General features: G+C 46.8%; 7 protein-coding genes across 7 annotated transcripts; 3 read left to right on the top strand and 4 right to left on the bottom strand.

Moving 5' to 3' along the window:
* Positions 1–2,005: 2,005 nt before the first annotated feature.
* Positions 2,006–5,533, top strand: TRUGW13939_08324 (uncharacterized protein; the record flags this gene model as incomplete). Its single annotated transcript, XM_035491459.1, has 7 exons — positions 2,006–2,471; positions 2,542–2,780; positions 2,843–2,902; positions 3,958–4,400; positions 4,457–4,946; positions 5,008–5,379; positions 5,453–5,533. The coding sequence occupies 7 exons, from the start codon at positions 2,006–2,008 to the stop codon at positions 5,531–5,533; spliced, it is 2,151 nt and encodes a 716-aa protein (XP_035347352.1).
* A 526-nt stretch (positions 5,534–6,059) lies between these two features.
* TRUGW13939_08323 (uncharacterized protein) lies at positions 6,060–7,532 on the top strand (the record flags this gene model as incomplete). Its single annotated transcript, XM_035491458.1, has 4 exons — positions 6,060–6,249; positions 6,319–6,466; positions 6,525–6,597; positions 6,654–7,532. The coding sequence occupies 4 exons, from the start codon at positions 6,060–6,062 to the stop codon at positions 7,530–7,532; spliced, it is 1,290 nt and encodes a 429-aa protein (XP_035347351.1).
* Positions 7,533–7,782: 250 nt separating this feature from the next.
* On the bottom strand, positions 7,783–8,282 carry TRUGW13939_08322 (uncharacterized protein; the record flags this gene model as incomplete). The annotated part of the gene is made up of 3 exons (XM_035491457.1): positions 7,783–7,970; positions 8,040–8,151; positions 8,217–8,282. The coding sequence occupies 3 exons, from the start codon at positions 8,280–8,282 to the stop codon at positions 7,783–7,785; spliced, it is 366 nt and encodes a 121-aa protein (XP_035347350.1).
* A 1,339-nt stretch (positions 8,283–9,621) lies between these two features.
* On the top strand, positions 9,622–14,571 carry TRUGW13939_08321 (uncharacterized protein; the record flags this gene model as incomplete). Its single annotated transcript, XM_035491456.1, has 10 exons — positions 9,622–9,797; positions 9,853–9,968; positions 10,032–10,202; positions 10,257–10,892; positions 11,534–11,747; positions 11,807–12,317; positions 12,364–12,837; positions 12,888–13,111; positions 13,532–14,376; positions 14,438–14,571. The coding sequence occupies 10 exons, from the start codon at positions 9,622–9,624 to the stop codon at positions 14,569–14,571; spliced, it is 3,501 nt and encodes a 1,166-aa protein (XP_035347349.1).
* Positions 14,572–15,024: 453 nt separating this feature from the next.
* TRUGW13939_08320 (uncharacterized protein) lies at positions 15,025–15,862 on the bottom strand (the record flags this gene model as incomplete). Its single annotated transcript, XM_035491455.1, has 2 exons — positions 15,025–15,155; positions 15,223–15,862. 2 exons carry the CDS (start codon positions 15,860–15,862, stop codon positions 15,025–15,027), a joined length of 771 nt encoding a protein of 256 aa, XP_035347348.1.
* A 1,939-nt stretch (positions 15,863–17,801) lies between these two features.
* Positions 17,802–18,894, bottom strand: TRUGW13939_08319 (uncharacterized protein; the record flags this gene model as incomplete). The annotated part of the gene is made up of 2 exons (XM_035491454.1): positions 17,802–18,639; positions 18,701–18,894. The coding sequence occupies 2 exons, from the start codon at positions 18,892–18,894 to the stop codon at positions 17,802–17,804; spliced, it is 1,032 nt and encodes a 343-aa protein (XP_035347347.1).
* A 678-nt stretch (positions 18,895–19,572) lies between these two features.
* TRUGW13939_08318 (uncharacterized protein) lies at positions 19,573–21,257 on the bottom strand (the record flags this gene model as incomplete). The annotated part of the gene is made up of 4 exons (XM_035491453.1): positions 19,573–19,656; positions 19,718–20,310; positions 20,361–20,850; positions 20,919–21,257. The coding sequence occupies 4 exons, from the start codon at positions 21,255–21,257 to the stop codon at positions 19,573–19,575; spliced, it is 1,506 nt and encodes a 501-aa protein (XP_035347346.1).
* Between the last annotated feature and the right edge of the window lie 3,437 nt (positions 21,258–24,694).

The raw sequence follows: 24,694 nt of genomic DNA, 5'->3' as shown, positions 1-24,694 counted from the left end.
CGGCAAGTGAAAAATAAAATGTCTACCCATTAATACAAATCCAGCTTCCGAGCAGGGCTTGGTGGAGGATCCGGTGGGAACGGTGGTGGCGACGGCGGTTCGTCCACGGAGCGAGGAGCTGCATTTTCTTCTGGTGTAGAGGAAGTAGACTCGTATGGACTGGGATGAGACCAGTTGGTTGCCATTGCTGTGATAGGAATCGGAATACAAATGGGAGGTCACGTTTTGCGTTGAGATGGTCTTTTCTTTCTTCAGTATCCCAGATTCAAGGTTGATATCGTTGCAGCTGGTTCTTTGTGATAACCGGATATTTGGGAGGTACAAGTAATTGATTGTGAATGTGATCAACAGCCCTTTTTATACCAGGGGATCGAATTTTCTTATTCGACATCTGTTACCAGACATGTACTATCAATTGATAACATCCGACGGATAACACCCGTATGTCCGTGCCACACACATACACACATGCACGGAAGCAGGAAAAAAAAAGGAGAAAAATAAATAAAAGAAACTTCTAGGGCCTGGATGTTTCACGTGTAATCCAGAGTTTTCATTTGAAGAACGGTTTCTGTAATGGATTATGGTTGTACATACGGCAGTGGACTTGTAGAGGGAATAAATTACTGCTTCTGCACAAGCTTTATAGCTTAGATATTTATATTTTATGTTTTTCCTTTTGTTCAGACACCAGTTGACACTAGTTCAAGAGGATAACAGAAGAACTCTTTATAATTATTTCACTGGGTTGCTTTCCTGCTCTCTGAGAAACTTCTATGGCAACGCATACCCACAAAAAGCAAGGGAAGATACATGAAGAAATGTTCTTTTTTCTTTCTTTTTTAAAAACTCCAAGTGGAATATCAATGTCAACTTAACATAAAAACAAATCAAACGTCTCGTGCTGCAAACCCCCGTACTTGGCGACGCCACACCGCTCCAAAGGAAGTAGAATTGCGTAGAAAAAACAATGAACGGATGCGTATGTACCACTTCCAAAAATGTACTTCCATGCTTTTGTGCTCTCTTGTTTGACAATGGGTTTTATTCCACCCCGCTCAGGATTGTTCTTTCGGTCCAATCGGATCAGATTCCTCTTGCATGTATTACCGAGCTCCTTGTAGAGAAAACTTATCCCCACCAACGGAAAACGACAGATGCTACAAAAAACAAGTCAACCAAAGTTTTTGGTGGGGTCAAGAAGAGTACAACTTCCGCCTTCCACATGTGCAGGAAACATGCTCTTGTGTATCGTCACACGCCAAGCATCCATGGAATCCCGGATGGCCATTTTCCACGTGTTTCCGGCAGACACATACGGCATGTGTGCTGTGTACTATATACTATGTAGTCCCAGGGCACTCTTATATATAAAGTTCAACTGGGTCTCTTTTTCATCCCGGCATGCCTATTTCTGCGTTTATTAATATTGAATGGACCATGTATGGATAACTCAACTGTCCCGAGATTATACATGCAATTATCTGAGGTTTCCAAATTTCCGCACCCCTTTCCGTATGCGTAAGATATGCCTCAAAATTAGCTACACGTTTAATAGGAGCTAAATTTCGTCTTACGATGTTTGAACAACATGAGTCTCGTGTAACTGGCTATGAGGGAAGCCGTTTTTATACGATCGGTCGACGGGGACATAACAAAAAATAGTTAGGATGTGTTCTAGATTGAACAATAAAATATTAATTGACATGCGGCTATTTTCTTGAACAGAATTTATTCCAAATACTTGTATAATGCCTTGTGTTTGATTGCTTCCTTGTTTGGGAAGTAAACTCTTCTTTTTCTGGATGACATGTGTTCAGAATTGCTTGATATTGTCCAATGGCAAAATATTTGTAGTAAAATACAAATAAAAACATTAAGCTTACGCTCCCTCCCTTTTCATTGATATATTCCTTGAGAATCCAATATGCGTGCTGAGCTATAGTTCTCACATCACATTGTACCCGAAACGGACTAGCGCAGATGCGGGAAATCTCTCGTCGAGATGAACGGAGCGCCGCAATCTTTCCGCAAAATCACCACAACCATTCAGTTGGACTTCTTTTTTTTCTTCTGCACCATGGCATCCCAAATGCCCTGTCGGTCATTGCGAGCGCTGGCCCGGCCAGCCAGGTCTTCGCTTCGAGCTACTTCCCTGTCGACTTCTCGACGAGCGCTGTCGTGCAGCACGCCATGCTACTCCGAGGAGGCCCAGCAGGGTGACCAAACAGAAAAGCCGCGATGGCTGTACACTCCCCCCGGCACAAAGGCGCCGTTCAGTCTTCACTTCGACAGCAAGCGCCCCAATTATCCGGTCAATGAAAGCCAAGAGGTCCTGGATAAATTCTACATCGGATTGTTGGGGCCCGAAGGAGACAAGGTTCTGTCAGACAAACTCAAGTGGCTTGCTGTCACGCACAAGAGCTTTGATCAAGGCCGACGCGGTTTCAATGATCGCCTCGGATTTCTGGGTATGACTTTTTCTTCTTCGCTTGTTGAAAATGGGAATTTTATTATTCTGACTGCGGTTTCTCTTTTTAGGTAAATGCATAGTCCAACTCCAGGCGTCACTCAGTCTGGTCCAGAACCCCGGGGCCTTCAAACACCCAGTTCCTCCGCTCGACCCGTCAAACCAGCGAGAAGCTTTTAAGCACCCGGCTTTGGAGGGACTCGATAACCTCTCATACAATTCTCGTGGATGGGTCACGAACAAACACAATCTCGTCCGACTGGCGGAGAAGTACGAGCTGATCAAAGTTCTCAGATGGCAGCCGCTGAACGTACGCTTCTCTTTATCCTGTCTTTGTATGGTTCCAATTCCACTGCTAACACTCAATAATAGCCCAATGACCTCTATGCCTCCGGCGCTGATGTCGTCCTTGCCCACACTCTGTTCTCCATTGTAGGCGCGATCTCCCTGGAACGAGGTAGCAAGGAAGCCAACAAGTTTGCGCGGGAAAAGATTCTAGCTCCCCAGGGACTATCGACTTCCTAAAAAGACATATTTCTCAAGCGAAATGGCGCAAGGAGCATTTTTGAGGGCGTTCTTTTCTTTGCCATCTAATTTTTTTTTCTTTTTCTCTTGATACTTTTCTTTGTATTCTACTTGGGTTTACATGTGGTCACTGGATAGGGGAACCCTGTACTATATATAGCGGGACCAATCGATCTCCAATAACAAAATAGACAAAAATGATCTTTTATTCAATTCTAAAAGTAATGTATGATTCCTCTGACGCCGCCTGTGTAACGGTCAAGTACACAGCCAGCTCTTATGGAATCGTCGAAAATCCGTCTCCGCGCCTCATGATCGCAAGGGTCATCAATGGAGGAAAACCTGTAAGATACGACTGACAGAATGCCAATCGTAAAGTAGATGTTGTTGTCTTGCACTGTCTAATAGAGGGCGTTGGTACAAGAAGAAGAGAAAAAGCAAGAGAGGGAAAAAAAAAACAGCCGAAATTTTGTAGAGCGGCAGGACTGACGCGCTAGACCCTATTGGGAAGATATATGTGGATCAGCCAGCTATTGGCCGAGCCCGAACGGGACACTGTGCCTGCCCGCAGTGCGCTGTCTCGACATCTGGAAGACAAGACAGAACAGAATATATCAAGTCTCCCTGTGATCATCTCTGTTTTGGCGTCGAAGCAGCCCACCAGAGTTATCTATTCAGGAGTCGCCCAACCCTCCTCGCTATGCGCTTCTGATTTCCGGCCCTTGTTCGTCCAGCAAAAACCTCCCGCACCGACTTTCCTGTGCCGATAAGGAGTTCGAACAGCTCGCTCGCAGCCTTTCGCAGCCATGGCATCGGCTCTGTTTTTCCTCGACCTGAAGGGCAAGGTATGGTTTCTTGAATGAATATGATCAGACGTGTGGCCTTGTTGCAATTGCCCAAGCGTCACCGCCGATGCTGAGAAGACTCGTGAGGTGCTAATAATCTGTGTGCTCGCCTGACAGACCCTTCTTGCCCGCAACTACCGTGGTGACATCCCCATGTCCGCCGTGGAAAAATTCCCTGTCCTACTCAATGAAGCAGAGGAAGAAAGCTCGGCGGTGCCTCCTTGCTTCTCCCACGAAGGCATCAATGTACGTTGTGCTTGCCTTCCCCGCACCATGGCGACTACTATTTCTATGAATGTTGCAGCTGACGACGGTGTTCTTTTTTGGCAGTACCTCTATATCCGTCACAGCAATCTATACGTCCTCGCTTTAACGAAAAGAAACACCAATGCCACCGAGATCCTACTTTTCCTCCACAAGATCGTGGAAGTGTTTACCGAATATTTCAAGGAGCTGGAAGAGGAAAGTATTCGGGACAACTTTGTCGTCATTTACGAGTTGTTGGATGAGATGATGGACTTTGGATACCCGCAGACAACTGAGAGCAAGATTCTACAAGAGTCAGTGGAAATAGGACTCCTGATAAATGTTCATATGGGCTGACACGATATCATAGGTACATTACGCAAGAGTCACACAAGCTGGAAGTCCAGGCACGCCCCCCTATTGCAGTCACAAACGCGGTGTCGTGGAGAAGTGAAGGTATTCGCTACCGAAAGAACGAAGTGTTCTTGGATGTTGTCGAGTCCCTCAATCTGCTGGTCTCTGCCAACGGCAACGTGCTACGCTCTGAGATTCTGGGCGCTATCAAGATGAAGTGTTATCTCAGCGGTATGCCCGAGCTTCGCTTGGGCTTGAACGATAAAGCCATGTTTGAAACGACCGGACGGGCAACCCGAGGCAAGGCCGTCGAAATGGAAGACGTCAAGTTCCACCAGTGTGTCCGTCTGTCGCGATTCGAAAACGATCGGACCATCAGCTTCATCCCGCCGGACGGAGAGTTTGAGCTGATGAGCTATCGTCTCAATACGCAAGTGAAGCCTTTGATCTGGGTTGAATGTGTCGTCGAGTCGCATTCCGGATCGCGAATGGAGTATATGCTCAAGGTATGGTCCACTGTCCTCATAGTATTGGGATAGCCTTTATTAATGGTATTTGACCGTCTAGGCAAGAGCCCAGTTTAAGCGCCGAAGCACAGCCAACAACGTAGAGATTTTGGTGCCAGTGCCAGAAGACGCGGATTCTCCCCGTTTCCGAACAAACATTGGATCGGTGCACTACGCGCCAGAGAAGTCGGCTATTATCTGGAAAATCAAGCAGTTTGGCGGCGGCAAGGAGTTTTTGATGCGCGCCGAGCTTGGCTTGCCGTCGGTCAAGGGCGATGACGAACGCGGAGGAGGTATGACTGGTGGGTTTGGAGGGAGCATGGGAGGTGCCCAGACTGGCCAGGGGAAGCGTCCGATCAACGTCAAGTTCGAGATTCCGTATTTCACAACCAGTGGAATCCAAGTGCGATATCTGAAGATCATTGAGCCCAAGGTACGTCTCATTCATACTTGTTGCTTTACTTTCGTAAAAGAGAAGAGAAGAAAAAACTAACTCGAGTCTCCAGCTACAATACCCATCTCTCCCTTGGGTCCGATACATAACACAATCAGGCGACATTGCAGTTAGGTTACCGGATGTTCAATAATTTCTATTTACCGTCATGGGGGGGAGGTAGTAATGTCATGATGTGTTTTCATTTCACTCTACAAATTAGCAATTCAATAGAGTCCAGAGGTCTGTTTTTTTTCTTTCTCTATGTTGATTACAATGCGTATGTACACCGCTTCAACATAGGTGTTTATAGCGGTCAGTCAAATTGTACATTGTATACTTTCTTAGACCACATGCACGATTTTAGTGTGGAACCTAATATTGCACTACTTGTATTGGATATAGATATACAAAGCCAAGTCCGCACAAATAATTGATCTTTTCGTGCGGAGGACCGGAGTCGGGCGAATCAATAGGCCGCAGTATCCTTATACTATGGAGAACCCTCCCTCCGGCGGCTTAATCACATGTGCTCCCACCGATAAAACCCAAAGTTGTGTGCTCAAAGCCATTTTTTTGGTGGATCAAGGGACGTCCAGATGTCGATTTAAGACTTTCTTTTCTTTCCTAGCATGCGGTGTGAAAATTAGCCAGTCCGTTTCAGTTTATTCTAAAAGAAAATGTCCACTCAACGAGAATACGACTTGGTTTTGCTAGGCGCTACTGGCTACACGGGTAAACTCACTGCACAGTACATCTTCAAATCGCTACCGGTTGACTTGAAATGGGCAATTGCTGGGAGAAACGAGCAAAAGCTGCAACAGCTTGTCCAGTCCTTGGAACCAAAAAGCACATCTAGACAACCACCTGGTTTGTGAACACCCACCAGATAATCTTTCTATTCGGTCTTTTGCAATAGCTAATGATTGTCTTGTTTAGATACTATGGTCGTGAACCTGAATGAGAATGATCTTGATTCCATGTCAAAGAGGACACGATTGGTGATATCGACTGTGGGCCCATTTCAGCTTTATGGATCTGATACATTTGCTGCCTGTGCCAGAAATGGTACTCATTACCTAGACTGGTAAAAACCCAGAAGTGAGAAATACTTTGAATGAAATACAATCTGATGATCTATACAGCAACGGCGAAGCTCCCTGGCTGAAAGACATGATTCACCAGCACGATAAAGTGGCAAAGGAAAACGGCAGCATTGTAAAGATCCTATGTGTTTGACAAAGAGAGACGAATAATTAGCTGACTGAAAATAGATGATTCCATGCTGTGGCTTTGATTGTGTACCTTCCGACCTTTCGACTTGGGTTGCCACCCAGGAAGTCCACCGCCTTTTCGGCACGCAGACTAGGCGTGTAGATGTTTGTATACACAGTGTCCAGGGCGGAATAAGTGGTGGGACATTAGCCTCGGCTTTGCAAACGTTTGAGACACACAGTCTTCGCCATCTGTATGAGACCTACGCTCCTTACTCTCTATCCCCGAAACGACCCACCCCTACAGTGCCACCAAAACGAACCAGTTTATGGACCAAGATTCTTGGGTTGCTCTGGATCAAACAACTAGGGTGGATGGCGTACCAGCCACAGGGGCCAGTTGACCGATCGATTGTCCATCGATCCTGGGGTTTGCTAGAACCAACGGCCGCTTCATACGGGCATAATTTCGATTTTCATGCTTGGCTGAAGATCTGGGGGCCTGTGGCTGCAGTTTTGTGGCACTTTGGAGGACTACTGTTAGCACCGCTGATCTTACTACCTCCTGTCCGAAAGCTTCTTCCAAAACTTTGGTATCAGCCCGGGGAGGGCGCAGGCCAGAGCAAAATCGAGAAGAACTGGTTCGAGTATCGAGGTGTTGCAGAGGCAGATACCTCGAAAACGCAGCCGAGGCCCAAGGTGTTGGTTCGTATGCGTTATGAGGGGGATGCTTATGTATTTACAGCAATTGCTCTGGCAGAGGCAGCTCGCATTCTCCTTTGGCAGCAAGATACCTGGGCGCACAAATTTGGTGGTGGAGTGTTGACGCCTGCTACCTTGGGTGACAACTATGTATCTCAGCTACGAGCTTCTGGTGTGGCCATAGATGCTCGAGAGGAGCCGGCAGGTAAGGGTGTAGACCCTTTTGGAAGCAAGTGAGTTGGTTGGTTTAGAAAGGGTTCTCGAATAGCGCGTATTGATGTGAACTGCTATCTGGCTGTATATCATTATATTTGTATAGTTTTATTGATATCAAAACTTGATACATTTTAAACGAATAATATATTGCGTGTTACTTCACAATGGATAATTAAAAATATAGACATTTTCAGAGTCTTGACAAGTCTATTGGAGAAAATAGATCATCCGAGACTTTGCAGGCTGAGATATACCCCGAACTTGACAAGAATCAGCAAAGAGCTGCCCATGCCTGGAATATACCAGCAACAGCCGTCAGCAACCCGCTTGCTTTCACTCCTCCGCGAAGATACCAAGCAGAGCTAGCCCAGGCAATAACGACCATAATAGCAGCCATAGCACGGTTCAGAGGATCATCCAAAGATTGGGGATTCTTTGCCCAATTGAGATTTAGTAAAGCTAGATGGTGTAAGTTTGTTAGAAAAAAGAGAAATGTTGCTTCGCGAAAGAGAAAGGTAGAGAGAATACCATTGAGAATCAGATAGCCACTTCCTTGATACCATCCAACAGTGCTGCGAACGTATGCGATATTTGGTAGTTCCTGAAACTGGCGGATTCGCTGAAATTCTCTCCCAGAGATCTGAAGAAAAGAAGATATCAGATTAAGCTTTTACTCATAGAATCTGGCATTTGAACAGCACGAACCGCATGCATTATGGCAACGACAAGGGAGCCGTACCCTGCGGCCGTGAGTAGAGTAGGGTTTGGCATTTTTTTTTTATGTTGAACGACACGCGATTTTGGTTAATATCGAAAGTTCAGAGGGTGTAAATTAAATAAATAGTGACAGAGCCAAATAACCTGGCCCAATTCAGTCTCAAAATATGCTTGGCCGGACTTTTAACATTTGAACCTCGGCATATACGAGGTCCCCCCGCCCATGGTGAGAACGGGCAGACAATTGGTCCGCTTCGTTGCGATCCAAGCTTCGCATGGAAATGTTATGAAAACGTTTTGTAACAAATAATATGAAGCCTGGATGCCGCGAGAAGCTTCCTTGAAGAGTATCAGACAGATCTCGTAGGAAAGGAAAATGGGATGCAACCCTAAATTACTTCGGGAGGTGCGATGATATTTCTTGTCTGTAATCTAGTATCACTTGCGAAATTCCTATTTATATTCATAGGCAACTTAATTGGCCAAAGCTAATCTCAAGTAAGATCTCACACTATAGCGAAAGCGATGTCCTGTATTGACAAGAGAGTGTCAACCGCGGCGGGTACATATGAAAATTAGCTCAAATACTAACAAGTTATATGGCAAAACGTTTAGATAGATTTAGTAATTAGGTTTAAATAGAAGAAAGCTTCAATACTAAGAAATTACATAATAAAAAGCTTAGGAATCTTTGGCGCCGCGACCCCGGAAAGTATGACGCACTTTGGAGCTTCGCAAGTGATTGTACTTGATATTATTTATTGTTACATGGATAAACTGTTTGTTATAGTTGAATCACCGAAATATGGAAATATGAAAGTTTGTTTCCCTGTCTTTAGAAAACGATGTTCCACTAAAGGTATTTGTCCATAATTTGAAGCATTTCTTTACATACTGGTCCATTTATAGCTCAAAAGTATACTTTTGTGAAATTACGCCGCAGCTTTCTCGGTTGTAGTTCTAAATGAAACAACAGAGAAAAATTTGAATATGCTGGGGCGGACCAGCTCGTATTCAAAGCTCTCAAAATATAACGTTTTATTAATAGTCCTGAGACTGAAATCTACAACGTCAATAGTATTAGCGGTCAAATTAATCACCCGAGCCCCGGCCATCTCCGCATACTTTATGAACAGCTTGATGATTTCTGTTGCCACTTACCAAACTATGTCAGACTCTATTATTAATTCGACATGCGCACAAAATTAGAACATAAAAGTTTCTGTGGAGTGTACATGTATCGGTAGACAGATTCTCCCGCTAGCCGCACCAGCTAATATACATACGTCATAGTCGAGTAGTTTTCAAATTCAAAATTATCTTACCTCAACATTGAATTTCACTCCATGCGTAATATTATCTACTCCTTCAATTCAAAAAAGAAGCAGAAAAAATGCAGGCTCTCAACACTCCTTCATACGGGCCGCCGTCTGGCTATCAGATTTCCGAGCTCCCCAAACCAGAGCTCGAGAATGCGGACGATGTGATTATCAAAGTTCACGCTGCTAGCATTAATCCCATCGACGTGAAAAAGGCTTCTGGCATGCTCAAACTTGCCACGAAAGACTCGTAAGGAATCTGTCATTTCGTCACCAAAAGACAAACCTAACATCGGGCCTTATAGATTTCCGTATAAAATCGGTTACGATTGCGCGGGCGTAGTGACTAAGACCGGTGTCGGCGCGAGTCGACTTAAAGTCGGAGATGAAGTATATACAAGGTTGCCGGAGTACTGTCGAGGTTAGAAAAAAAAATTAATAAACCTAATAATTATTGATCGTCGCTAACAACTGACAAAATTAGGGTCTTGTGCTGAATTTGTGCGCTGCCCAGAACATTCTGTTGGTCTCAAGCCGCCCTCATTATCCTGGGAGCAAGCTGCTTCTATTCCCTTGGCTGCTATGACAGCCCTGCAGGCACTGAAGAAATACGACGGTGATCTTGCAGGGAAGACTGTCTTTATACCAGCTGGCCGTGAGTCAACCCTGCTTTCTGAGTATCATGCTCTTAATTAACGACGCACGATAGTGAGCGGAACAGGGTTATTCGCATGCCAGCTAGCGAAGCATGTATTTCGAGCCGGCAAGGTGATAACGACTGTATCAACATCAAAAATACCCAAAGTACCGGAGCTTCTGGGTGAGGGAACGGTCGATGAGAGTAGGGACAATTATATCAATGGTGATACTGGATTGACCGCTAATAATAATTCTATCGCAGTTATTGACTACACCAAGACCGATCCAAGATCGGCCATTGAATCTGGCTCCGTCGACTTTTTATTCGACACCGTTGGTCAAGCCATGGACTTCCTCGTCCTGATGCGACCGAATACCAGTCGCATTGTGTCTGTGTCTACAATGCCATCGGGGGACCAGCTCCAGAATTCTTCAATGATGGAGCTCCCTCACAAGCCCACTGTGCCACTGCCTTTCCGGCTGGTCTTAAATGGCCTTGATTACGTTCGCCAGCTGCGTGCGTGGCGATATGGGACACATTATTCTTACTTTTTCCTAGAGTCTTCTGTTGATGATCTCGATGAATTGCGGAAATATGTTGAAGAGGGTAAACTGAAAACCGTTGTGGGGACGAGTGTTGACCTGCGAGACATCGAGGCGGTTCGCAATGCTTGTCAGGTCGTGTACGATGGCAAGGGTGGCCTTGGTAAATTGGTGATCAAGGTAGCTGATACTTGAGATCAAAAGCTTTGTATAATTTTAGCAAATTTGTAAAAAAGTTAATATATTTGGTTCATTAAGTTTCGGTTGCTTATATGCAGAACTGGCACTTTATTCCTCTCTCAAAAGATGGAGTTTGACTTTCAATGTTTAATGAAAAAAAAAGAATGAAAAACAGAAGAAAATAAAGAAAATAAAAGTAAAAAGAAGATCTGTCCTAAATGGATATTATTTTAATTTCATATATCTATTAGTATAATGGCCGTGTGGTCGCCACTCCGTACTTCGGGCCTCGGCTTTCGAGTAAAAATAGAGCTGACTGCGGCCACAATAATGCATATAGGTCCTTCCTTCCCTTTCCCTTCAAGGACTCTTATCATCCTCAACTAACAATAATACAATGGCGCAAAAAAGTGCCTGCGTTCCATGCCACGCAAAAAAACGCCGATGCGACGGGCGAGCTCCGGTATGTGACCGTTGCCGGCATCTCTCGCTCGACTGTCACTATCCTAAATCGAGGAAGAAAACAGGGCCAAAAAGGGCGCATCTAGGGCCCTTGTTCACCAAAATGAGTATGCTGCCCTTTCTTACTGTAAATGACATACACTGAGTGCCTTTTTCATGTAGCCGAAATCGAAGAAACAATGAATACAGGTTCTACACATCGTCCTTCAAGCTCAGTGGAGCAGGACGATGGATCGATTGCTAGTTCTGGAGAAACAATGAGTCTCCAGGGCCAAAGTAGTCTGCAAATTACCGACTCTCTAGACTTTGAGCTTGGGTGGATGAGACTTTTCCCTGTAGTAGAAACAGAATTGCCGCAAAAATCTTTGAGTGAATTGTAAGTGACTTCTTTCCTGTGAATTGTACATGCATTGATCAGGACTAAGCATATATCAGGTACCGCATTTTTTTCAGAGACATTCATCCCACTTTCCCAATCCTTCATGCTCCAAGGTACTTCCACAGGCTACATCTACAAAAAGTCGACGATGGTATCCAATGTCTGCAATACATCATATGGAGCCATGCAGCTAGTTTTAGTGAAAGTTTCTCACACATGCGAGATAAATTCTACGAGCAGGCGAGACGCTATGCATGCGCGAATGAAATGAACGACACAGTGGGAATTTCTCTTTTACAGTGCCAGGTTCTGGCCTTAATCAGCTATTACGAATACAAACACGCCATTTTCCCTCGGGCATGGTTAACCGCAGGAAAAGCTATGAGGCTTGCGCATGTTCTGAATCTGCACCGTATGGACTCCCGGGTACACTGCAATTCCACTCTCGGCGATTCAAGTGAGTGGATTGAGATGGAAGAACGGCGTCGAGCGTTCTGGTCGGCATTCTGTCTGGATAGTTACGCTGGCTTTGGTGGTGGATTTTTATCAATGACTGACGAGAGTGATGTATGAAAATTCCTCTGTGCATCTCTTCTCATACTGACTGGGATAGATCTCGACATACTTACCATCCGAAGACGAGGCATTCGAAAAGGACACGGTTCCCCAAAATTCCTCGCATACGCTTGCAAATGCTCTTCAATTAGAAAATTGTCAAACTCTATCGCCTTTTGGAAGCGTAGTGGTTCTCTCGTGGCTCGCTGCGCGGACGGCCGACCATCTACGCACCCAAGACGACCGGAAATACTGGGAAACCTATCACCTGATTGATACACAGTTGCTGCAGATTAGTTTATGTCTGCCAGGCCACCTGAAATTACCCATTGGAATCCATCAGCCCAATGCCGTCTTGACGAATATGTTGTTGCATGCATTAACAGTGTCTTTACACCAGGATGCTGCTGTCAAGGCTACTAATGATCCTCTTAAAAGGCATTTGGCATGGGAAAGCAACATGAGATGTTTGACTTCGGCTTTGGAAATTGCGAATATCGTGAAACAAGTGACGGAGGTCAATTTGGCAGTAGTAGGTTATTTTTCTCATATTAATGAGCTCCTTTTTCTAACTACCTTAAGATACACGTTGTCACGCCATTCTCCATCTTTGTAGCATTGAGGTATCTAATGACTCAACCTGGACCGGAATCCAAACAGACTTGCCAGTTCCTGATGAATGTCCTGGGATCCTGTGCTACCAAGCAGAACAACGTTCTAGCTGGATTTTTTCTGAATGCTAGGGTTCTACAATTGGAAGGGCAAGCTGATAGTCAACTTGCGGGGAGATATCTCCCGGCTCCAAAGTACAACGCAGACTCATCCGTGTGTCTGGTACTGACTGGGGGTGTTTCTAAATAAAGATGCAAATATAGTGGTTAGAATTGATTGGATCATGTAATCTACCAAAGTTGTTAATTCCAAATATATTATATGACAAAACAGTAACATTTTGCTGTCTATATAATTGAAGTTAATTTTCCAATACTGGTAGAATTGCTAGCTCTGTTTGTATACATGTGGCGAGTGCGGTTGAATTAATAACCCGTGACGGTGATCACTTGCCAATTGAAGTTATTTACCATCGCCACCTCGACCGAAGCGGCGATGACGTTCATCAACCTTTTTTTAACATTAATACTAGTAGATCATATAAATAGAAAGTATCCTTGAAGCAGATCTAGAATATCATTGTCTCGACAAACACCATCTCCAGCTTGATCAAGACTTCTAAGTTATTCTACCATGGGAATATTTTCTTATACAAAACCGTCCTTTACGGACAAGGAGCTTTCCGACCAACGCGGAAAAGTATTTATTGTGACTGGTGCCACGAGCGGTATTGGTGAACTTTTGGTGGACATTCTATACTCGAAAAATGCCAAAGTCTATATTGCTGCGCGATCCGCAGATAAAGCCGACAAGACTATTCAAAACTTGCAGACAAAACACCCGTCTTCTCAAGGAGAACTTATATTTCTTCATCTCGATCTCGAAGATCTCTCGACCATAAAGAATTCCGCTGAAGAGTTTCTCAAAAAGGAAAATAAACTGAATGTGCTCTGGAACAATGCCGGAGTCATGGTTCCTCCGCAGGGCAGCAAGTCCAAACAGGGCTACGAGTTACAGCTCGGAACCAATAACCTCGCACCTTTCCTCTTTACAAAACTACTCACGCCTGTTCTCTCGAAAACCGCCAAAGTCGAACCAATCGGCAGCGTCCGAGTTGTCTGGGTAGCCTCATCCGCAGCCAGGAATTTCGCGCCGCGCGGTGGAATCGTGATGGACAACTTGGACTACAACAAGGACCAAAGCGCATGGCACAAATACGGTGTTAGCAAGTCTGGAAACATTTTTCAAGCAGCAGAATACACCCGGCGCTTCGAGAACGAAAATATACTTAGCGTGTCGCTGGATCCGGGGAACCTGAGAACTCCGCTTTACAACACTACGCCGAAGTGGCAAATGCCCTTTATCAATCTCGTTTTAAAGGATCCTATAAATGGAGCGTATACAGAGTTATATGCTGGGTTTTCCCCCGAAGTGCAGATGAAACACGGTGGTCGGTTCAGTACGTCTTGTCTCCTTTTTTCCCTTTCTCTCCATCTCAGCAATCACTAACACAAAACCAGTTCAGCCGTTTGGACATATCGGTTACACCCGTTCTGATATTGAAACATCACGGAAAAAAAAGTCTGAAGGGGGTAATGGAATTGCAGAAGAGTTCTATGACTGGACTGAACAGCAAGTAGCACCTTTCCTGTAATAATCTAGTAGCTTCAAAAGTTTGCACAAAACAATCCGTCTCGACTTGAAAAATACTTCCGACAAATAGGAAACAATGGAAATAACATACTCACCGAGTGCGCTTTCATTGGGCAGAAATAAAAAACAAGATTAGGTTCAGAGACGATTTGATGTCGTAATACAAAGCACTATGTAATCTATTCCAGCCCTAATACGGAAGGTATATCAATACATGTAAGAGCCTCAATTTTCGGGGTCAAAGCTGCCGCCCACCCGACGTCAGGTGTACTACAAATGTATACATATGTATGTAATACTATGTATATGCTGTAATATATACTTCATAGACAGTAAAACCTTACAGACCTTGGATACATTATCGTAAAAATTATTGTGCTCGTTTGACAGCATCACTAGACATCAACTCATATTGCTTTTTACTATCAATTAATCCTGTATTCATAATCTGTGATTACAAAACCAGGCCATCATCTCCTGCAAGCAAGGGTCCATAATGGCCGTCCTCATAAGCTTCCAAATCAACCCCTGAGCACGGTGCGACTTTGACGACATATCCCCTTTCCCGAGAAACATCCGATCTCTCTAACCGCACCCATCTCGTTAGCACAGCTAGTGAAAAAACACAACACACAGGGCCAGATCAACATACTGCATGGAGCCAGTGGGGCAATATTATTTGGAATCCAGCGAGGCGGTCGAAAGTTATTCACCATAGTACTCAGCAAGGCATGCCGCTTTGGCTCACACGTAAACGCAACTAGCCCTAAGAGGACCGACAGCTCACCGGCCACATTGGCACGCCGCGAGCGTTCAGTCCCGTCATAAGTGTACGGTATCAGCTCGGGCATCCAAGTCGGTGCCCCCCGCGCATGTAGCATGAATTCGCCATCCGCTGGAAACACTTTGACCAGAGACATTTCCGGGCGGTCGGGCCTAGGCGGCTTGTACACGAACTGGAGCCGCTTCCAGGGCTCGTCGAACTCGATCATTTCGTTGAAATCGGTGGTTAGGCAGTCTTCCTCGACAAGGAGGAAGTAGTTGCGTCCGCAGTCGAAAAAGATGGAGCTGCTTTTTGTGCCTGGCGGGTCAGTAGGTGCGTTGAAAGGTGTGATGCCTTGTTGAGTCCACCGGTGCCAGCCGGTGCTGTTGGTGGTGTCACGTCTAAAGTGATAATTTTTGAAAGGAGGGTACCAGTGTTGCAGTTGGTCATACTCTGTTTCCTTGCGTTGTTCTCTTATCTTAATGGGTGTGATCTTGAAGTAAAACTCCAGGTCCTGGATGGTTGCCATTTCTGTTTGGGGTTGTTGGCGTTTGAGAATTCCTCACAGTTTGGAAATGGAAAAAGGAGGGGAGAAAAAGAGTCTCGACCGTCGTAGGAGTAGTCAATAGAGCCAAATTCTGGTCACTTCACACTGCAGAGGAATGTTTTCGGTCTCGAATACCCTCCAACATTTCGAAATTCCTGCCCAAAATCCTCGCCATATATCCTCATACCAACAGCGTGAGGCTCAAAAAAACCCCCCCCCCGAGTAACTCCTGCCACCTTGTAAGAAAACGAAAAAAAAAAAAAAAAAAAAAGGAATTAAAAACCATACGTGACAGACCGTCTTTTCACATGCTCCCAGATTAATTTCCAATGTCCGAACTAGCCCGGTAGAAGTCAAAATTAAAAATAGAAAAAAAGTAGTAGCCGCCCTAAACGACTGACACAACTTGCTGGGCTCATGGGCTCTGCAGCCCAGTTCGTCTTATCCAGCCCAATGAGAGCAAGCCACCGGGGTGTCAGGTGGCCATCATGATACATAATATCGATCGGGTCTAAAAAAACGAAAATCGGCAGAATTCGTGATATGAACAGGGTCCCATTGGCTTTCTCACGAGTCAGGTGCGTTGTATATATGTAGAATGTAAGCGAGGTTGCATTTCAAAACTTCCTCGTTTGTAGATTGGCTCGTTTAGGGTCCTTCCATAGTCTTGCTCATGCACCCAGTGACTGATTTGAATGCAGAGAGGGGAGGGGGGCCAGTGCGGAGTATTGAGATCGGCCATCCGTCTTGTACAAGACAGCCAGCCCTCCTCCTTTCCCCGGGACTCATGCATGGCGAAGACGGCTGGACCGGATGCCAACTGTCGGTGTGTGTATATATGTGTGTGTGTGTGTATGCGTGTACGTGGCACAGAGACAGGGCCTTGGTCAGCTTGATTTCAGCGGCCAAAGGCGTGAGAGTATACTGGCTTTTGTCGCCATCCGGGTGGGGAAGGCTGGCTCTCTTAGACAACTCGACTAGAAGTCTCGAATGGCTGCTTGTACAAGCGGTCAGACAGATAGGCGTCCTCTATGAAATGGACTATCTCTTGACGTCGCATACGCGGAATTCATGTCTTGACGATAGTAGCACTTGAGACATCTCTGGCCGGTGGACAAGCGCATGTTTTTAGTGCTAGGAAAGAGAAGTCAGCTCCCAATAAAAAATAAAAATAATAAAACATAGCACATGAAACCAAACTCTCTGAAAAAAAAAAAAAAAAAAAAAAAAGAGGCCGGACAGATGCCGTCTTTATACTCATTATGCGTTGGTTCATTGTTTGCCCGAGGGAAACTCATGGCTGGCTGCATGTATTTCACCCGGGCAAAATCAATAGAAGCCCTTTCCTCTTTAAGTATATGGAGAGCAACAGCTAAAACCGTCGCCAGGCGAATCAGAAACGCAGGACAAGAGTCGATTTTGTCTAGCTCTTCTCACCGGTTTCGTTTGCATGTTCTGCGCCCCGGTCCAGCCAGTCATAGTTGATGTTGCTCGCACTGGGTGCATGACAGGTGCTGATCTCAATTCAGTGAAGAAGGGCTCGTGAGCACTAGGCATTTTGATGCATTATTCATTCGTTTATTTATTTATTTTATTTTCAAACCATGACAGTCTAGAGGTTCTAGATCCAGATGTCTCTGTGCAAAAGCACCATCAATTGAGAGCGCTGTATCGTACACATGTAATGCATATGTCTGTCGAGAAGAAAAATCATGACATCGAAAAACAAGATACTATCGCTAAGTTGGAAAAAAAATATCAAAACCAAGCCTCACTTGCCCATTTTCACAGACCTGATGCGTAGATGGCCAGGGTATCTTTCTTTTTTTCCTTGCAAAAACCCGCCAACAGTCTAGGACTAGATTTGTTGAAATTACCTGAAAAAGAAAAGAAAAAGAAAAAAAAGTTCATGATCAGTTCGTTAGTCGTCGGCTCGCGTCGAAAACCCGTTTGCGTTCAGGACAGGTGAATTCACAGACTGTCCTACAGACGCAGCCAGAGGGAATCCATCTCCATGACCAGATGAAGCCTTTGCAAAGCCTTGCCGCGCAAGCATTGTGTTCAGCACGGCGCAGTTGTAGGATGCCTCGCCCGGGGGCACGACAACAAAAATGTACGTATTGTCAGTAAATTGGCCAAGGAAGACATTAAACTGTGGTGTCTTGGTGTGCATGACATGAAAGCCCGCCGACGCCGGGGTGGTGTGCGTGTTACGCGCAGCGCAGTGTTTAAAGGCTTTCATGATATTCGAGAGTCGCTCGTGGCGATCGTAAATGGGGTTCAAACTGCCGATTTCAGAGGCAAACGATGTGATTGTAAGAAAAGTCGATCGCTCAAAGAGAATCACCTCCTCGGCATCAATCTTCTTGGCAAAGGCATTCAGAAACCGCTCAATCACGTATAGATTCGGAATCAATTTGTGCACAATGCCCGCCCACGCCTTGTACAGTGACTGATCCCAGATACTGCTGCCAAAGGTATCAATGTCGAAATACTTGGAGCGATGGCGAATCAGGACGGAGCGCTCTTCGTATATCCGCTGGCGATGCTCGGCTTGGATCAGATCGAGCTTGTGGATGAGGCAAAAGACATGCGCGCCGGGGCTGTGTTGGTGCAATGCCTCGATGACCGAGTTGTACGTGTCCAGGTCGCGTTCGACGTCGCGCGATTCGATATCGAAGACGTAGATCAGAACAGCGACGTCGGAGAAGATGTTGCTGCGCTGGCCGCCGAGGTAGGTTTCCATGAAAGCATCCTGTCTAGGAAATAGTAAGCATTTAATATCCACAATGCCACAATGTCGACAAGTCCCCTGCTTACCCTCCGCAATCCCACAAATTCAACGTCAGATTGCCCATAAACTTGACATGACTGTGCTCCACATCAATGGTTGCGCCCAATCGCCGGACGTCCTTTGCGACATAATTGCTGAAGATAATGGAGCGCATCGACGATTTCCCAGAGCCGCTCTTCCCCATGAGGAGGACCTTCTTCTTCTTCTTGCGAAGATCCATGGTGGACATTCGCAGTGGTGTTATCGCCGGCGGAGGGTGATGATGTGTATCGCACGAAGATAGCTCATAGAGAATGAGCTATCTTCCGATAAGCAGTGGCGAGGACTGTGATTTCAAGAGATCATGATACTTTTTTGCAAAACAAAGAGAGCATTTACTGGTCCTTTGCAGCGAATGAAGCAAGTGAGCAATGAATGCTGAAGCCACATGCAGGACGGGGCTGGAGCGGAGGTACGGAACGGGTCATGGAGGCTGGCGGGGTCAATGTTAATCCGGCTAACCCTAATTAATTGCTGCAGGATTAAAACTACAATCAAGCACATGAATATATATTCCAATGCAAACTATTGCTCCTGTATATGCTTCTTTTACCTATATGAATTGAAATGCCATATTATGTTGAAATATATCAAACCATCCCGTACCCTATAATCTCATCCCAAAGAAAGCCAGACCAGAATTTGATAGTGTGGTTGCATCGTTGTGTCTTTGCTGTCATCAAGCGAAGCTGGCTCTTCACTGGTATCGTAATGCATCTCACTTGTTGCAAAGTGGAATTAAATAGAAATAATTAGATAGACAGAAGTAAATAGTGGTATAACAAAGAAGACCAAATCATCTCAATCCAAGGGTGTGCTCTGAGTTGCCACAACAAGCGGGCCGGAGAGAAAAAGGTTATCAGAAAACAGTACCATCAGAGAGTATCATGATGGGGGGCTCCTTCGTGTTGGGTCTCGAGACTTCTGCTATTTCGCGGCCGCCCTAGAGTTTCTGGTAAGTACGGGGCTTGGCTGACTTGCAATGAAGAATATAGATATCTTACTTTCCACGTGCCGGCTTCCAATAGCTGGGCTAGAGAAAGGGCGCCCTCGCCACGGAGACCCAGTTGATGGTTGACCTCCTCTAAAAGATCATCTAGGAAACACACAGTGGCAGCGCGCCACTCAACAATAACGTCGTCATCGGCAGTAAAGAGAGGCACGACTTCCATACTGGGTTGACCTGTTCTTTCAGCATTCTCCTTGTATGCTCTCAGGCCCCGTTCCATGTCGTCATCCTTTAACGTTAAAAGACCCATATCGATAAGGAGACCGCCGTTTCGGTATTCAGGAAGGCCGGTCAGCAGCTCGGAGCCGGCAAAATGGATTTTCATCAGCCGCGTCATTGGTACCATGATCGAGTAGCATAGCCACTGAGTTAGTTTATGGAAGGGCGCAATGCTCTCCCAAGCCTTGGCCGGAGGGGACGGAGGCAGAGAAGAGCATGGCCAGGCATCGCCGATAGAAACGCCATCGACCTGCGTTCGAGAGGGCGGCCAGATTGCTGAAAGGCCATCCATGAGAACAGACCAGAGGGTGGGAATAGATACAATGGGCACTGAGGACGCAAGGGTGGAAGGATGAGAAATCAAGTAATCTCAGGACCGAGTTAGCGATAAGCCGGCTTAAAAAACGAGATCAACCTACCAAGCATATTTCCAGGACGAGCATCGACTCCAAACAGTTCTTGGTTGTTCAGCGCCTCAGCCAGTCGGACGAGAAGCCCAGTGCGACCTTCGATTCCTGCTAGAGGGTTTTGCTCCGAATGCTGCATGCCTCTGCCGAGCATGTCAACGGTGATTCTCTTCAGACCTGCTCCGTCGACCTGGCACGGTTCGGTGGGATCGCTGCTGAACAGGCCGCTCTTGAACATCTCTAAGCTGGCAACGGCCAGACCCTCGCTTCGCGAGTAGACCTTGCCGGACTCCTTGGATTTGTAAGACCATTTGTTTCCGGCACCAGCGTCCAATAACACGGAGATCAAGAAGAGGTCGATCAGTCTGCGTGTGCGTTCCTGCACGTCAATGGTACTGGGCCACGACTGCAAAAGCTGGTTGATGCGAGGTCTCCCGCCGACATCAAAGTGTTGCCAACGACCGTGGGGAGGAATGGAGGAATAATCGGGGGCATAGTCTCTCTGGAAGTTTTTAAAAAAGAAAGCTAAATGTTAACGAACCAGACATATAGCACAGCAGCCGATCACACCTTTATGATAGAAACCACGTATGAAGCGGTGACCTCGAACTTGGACATGTCCACATCGAAATGACTCAAGCGATTCTTCCTTGCCTTTTGGAGGACGATTCTGGAGCGCTCGCGCACGGCGTGGATGCTCCGCAGATAGGCGGCGGGATCCAGACTCGGGTCTGGCGGCTTGGAGATGGGCACCTCTGGGATGGAGGCGGGCAATGTCCCGGAGGACATGATGCCGGGGGATCTCAGTGAGGCGGTGGAGGTGCGAGTGCTGTGCGAGGACTGGTTGTCCTGGTCATCTCTTTCGCTGTGGATGGAGTGCTTTGAGTCTTTGCGCTTGAACAGACCCATTGTAGCTGTGTCGTCGCCCGAACGGCGGCTGTATTGCTCCTGCTTGTTTTATGTTTCGGTTCGCTTCTGCTGAGCCTGACGAAGACCAATGAGACCAGCTGTTATCATCTAGAGCATACAACAAGCGGGCGCCTACAGGGAAAACGAAAGCGGCTGCACGCGATTACCGTGAATAAACGGGAAAGATGCGGCGGGTGGAAGCTCTCTTATACGGGGCGCGAGAGGAAGAACGGAGACAAAGCCGGCTGTGGCGGAGTCGATCGGCTTGAAGCTCTAAGAGCAGATGCTGATGAAGAGCTTGGAGACAAGTGAGAGAGGATGTGGGGGGGGGGGGGGGAAGCCAAGCCAAGCACGCGGCGTGGATCGATTCCTCAAGGATCAAGAGGCAAAGAACTAGGGGCGGTCGGGGTAAGCGAGGCAGCAATGGCGAGACGACAGAGCCTGAGAAGCGAGCGAGCGAGCGAGATGAAGAGAAAGAAGAAAGGGAGAGAGAGAGAGAGGAAGGTGAGGTTGTTGTTGGTGGGTTAAACTTACGGGGGAGCAGGAAGAGGGGGCAAGGGAAAGGGCGCCTGTCTCCATCGCGCCGAACTGGCAGGCACGACCGCATATAATAATAACAATATACTCTGGACTAGTCAATTGCTACTCATTCTTGCTCTTACTGCTACTCGTCCTCCTTCTCTCTCTCTCCCTCTCCCTCTTCCTCTTCCTCTCCCTCTTTACTCTCTACTCACCACTCCCTCACCACCTCTCTCTTTTCTCCTGCTCCCCTCTTCCTATCCAGCAAGCAGCAGCAACGACAACTAGTCTGCCCGCCTAGTTGGCCATCACTACGACTACTATTGACTGGTACTAGTTAGGTTGGCCTAGTCAACTAGCTAACCTAACACCAGGCCCATCCTCTGGCGTCTCCGATTATTGAGGGACTGTCACAGGCTAGTTACGGCGCTGCCCCTCCTCGCAGCTCTAGCCTTTCGACCATGAGCTAAGGTTTTTTTTCTTCTCTCCCACTCGCCGTTCTTGTTTCAGGATCCTCTTGCTAATCAAAGCTCCCTCTGGCCGGTAAACAGATCCCTGTTCTGTCGCCTTTTTTGCTTTGCACAAGGCAATCGTCGCACCGCCTTAGCCCGCATTGGCGACGGATTTTCATCCTGGTTGGGCATTGAGCAACCTGGTCCTTAACAGATTGCCAGCTTATAAAAAAAAATCGCCCGTCCATAATAATAATAACCAACCGGAACAAAACAAACCTATGACGACCCCAGCTGTCAAACTCAATGAGTCGGGTCCCTATCGATAACGGCATGGTGGCACGGAGTACTCCGGCCGACATGCTACGACGGCTTCATGTGCTAAACTGTTCGTGGCTACTTGGCTCACCCCACGCATGCGACATAGCAGCACATCCTTCGACCTCTCACGCTCCGGATCGGCCCTGGTCGATTGGTTTAATTAAGCCGAGAAGCCAAGGCGCTGCCTCAAAAGCACAGACTCCCGCGAGCAAGCGCCAGGGCGTTTTTTTTTTTAATCTCAGAGCCACTTGACTGGTTCTTCGCTCAAGCGATATCACTGTCACCACACTACCCCGTACCACCACAAGGGAGGCCTTACAAAGCACTCGGCACTCAGGAGAAAATAACGTAGCGTGTGAACAGCTGCTGTTGAAAACTTGGACTCCACCGGCTTGTAAGTTGCAGGCAGCACCCCGGCTAAAGACTACTAGCTAGTAAATAGCCTGTTAGGTACAAGTGCTCCGGAGCTGGCTGGGTCGCCTGCTACCCGTCTGTTCTAGCCTCGGGTTAGTTTTGTTTGGAATGCTATCCCTGTTCGCAGTGTTCGCAAGCCCTGATTGCACATCCCTGGATTACTGCCGACTGATTGGCAGAGGAAATGTCGTCGTGAAGCTTCCCCGCCGGTTTGCTGCAACGGCAAAACGCGATGCGACAGTGATTCATTTGTTGCTCGTCAAGTTTCATCCTAAAGGTGCCCAACTACTAAAACCGTACGAAGTAGCAACTACTACTCCGTACTAGCTACTCTAGCAGTCGGTTAGCGAAGCTAAGCATGCCCGGGAGCCGTCACGTCGGGTCGCTTTAAATCCCTCTGATTCGCGGTGCCGGAATGATTCCGGGCGACAAATGTGAAACTTATACAGCTTGACACTCTGTTATAGGCCTGCCGCCTGTAGCACCCGGGTATGCCGCAGCGGCAACAGCCGACCCGCAAGAAATGTACGAAACAGGTCCAGCTGCTCTTCCAACGGCGGCGGCACTTGACATTAGCTATGCTGATCGATAGCACGACGAGGCTAGCCTGACCGGGATGGGTTTCTCGCCACCTGCAACAGTCGGAAATACAGGCCTCCCTCTTGTTGTTGTTGTTGATCGAGGAATAGTCGGCGATGATCACCCGCAATCCAATATTTGGAATTGGAATCACATCACGCGTCTCCATAAAAGTGCTTGCGCTGGAGAGTGGAGTCCGGACACATTTTTAGGTTCTTTGACAGTACGTACGTACTCGGCAGTCAGGACTCAGGACAACAGCGCAGCGCAGCTCCACAAGGCATCGAGTCGAGACAGACAGACAGACAGGTGAAGGAAATAAGCAAGGACCCGCCGCGTCAAATCCAGCAGGATTGCGCCCACTAAGCTGCAAGCGTCAGGGATCAGCCCGGCCTGTGCGCCGTAAAGTTAGACCTAAGACTCCAGGGTAGGCGAAGTCCGTGTTGCTGCTGCAGTGCTGCTGCTACGGAGTATGCTCTGCTGCGACATCATACGCATGTCCGCATGCACTGTTGCGTAGCGTGCAGAAATGCCGGCGCGCCTGGGCGAATCGCAGGGCAGCAGCCAAGCAGAGTAACAACCTCCGAGGAAGTGCGCAATGGTTTAATGCTTCGTTTAGAGACAAGCTTCAAAGTTTAGTCATTTACGTTGCAGGGGGGAAAAAGACATGTCGATTAACCTGTGTATTCCACCTGTACATACAAAATGTAACAAAACGTTAAGCATCGACTCTACGCTCAAGATCTTTAGTATATTATTCTTTCCGCAGCACAAGACCCTGAAATTAGGGTTGCTCTCATTATATTAATAATTCGAGTATTATTATTAATAACTACTTATTATTATTATTATTATGGCATCACTTGTAAATTATTATTATTTATAAATAATTCCTATACATCATCAATTCCTGTGCGCCTGAATGTCCCAAACAGGTTTAGTGCAATGCGCCACACGAGTTGCCGGCTTGGCACCCGCCACAGCCACACGGGGCACACTTCAGCCACACTGCATCATCTCCCATTGACCAAGTTGGCCTTCGCGACAGTGAGCTCGACCTCTGTCTGCGCCTTGGGGATCCATCAGCAACACACCCCGTCTCTGCTATGACATATGCAATTGTTCGACATGACTTGTCCCTTTTATTCTTGA

The sequence above is a fragment of the Talaromyces rugulosus genome, chromosome IV (assembly GCF_013368755.1).
Source record: "Talaromyces rugulosus chromosome IV, complete sequence".
NCBI lineage: Eukaryota > Fungi > Ascomycota > Eurotiomycetes > Eurotiales > Trichocomaceae > Talaromyces > Talaromyces rugulosus.
The sequence above is the reverse complement of the archived record's forward strand: the minus strand, read 5'-3'. Positions and strand labels throughout refer to the sequence as shown.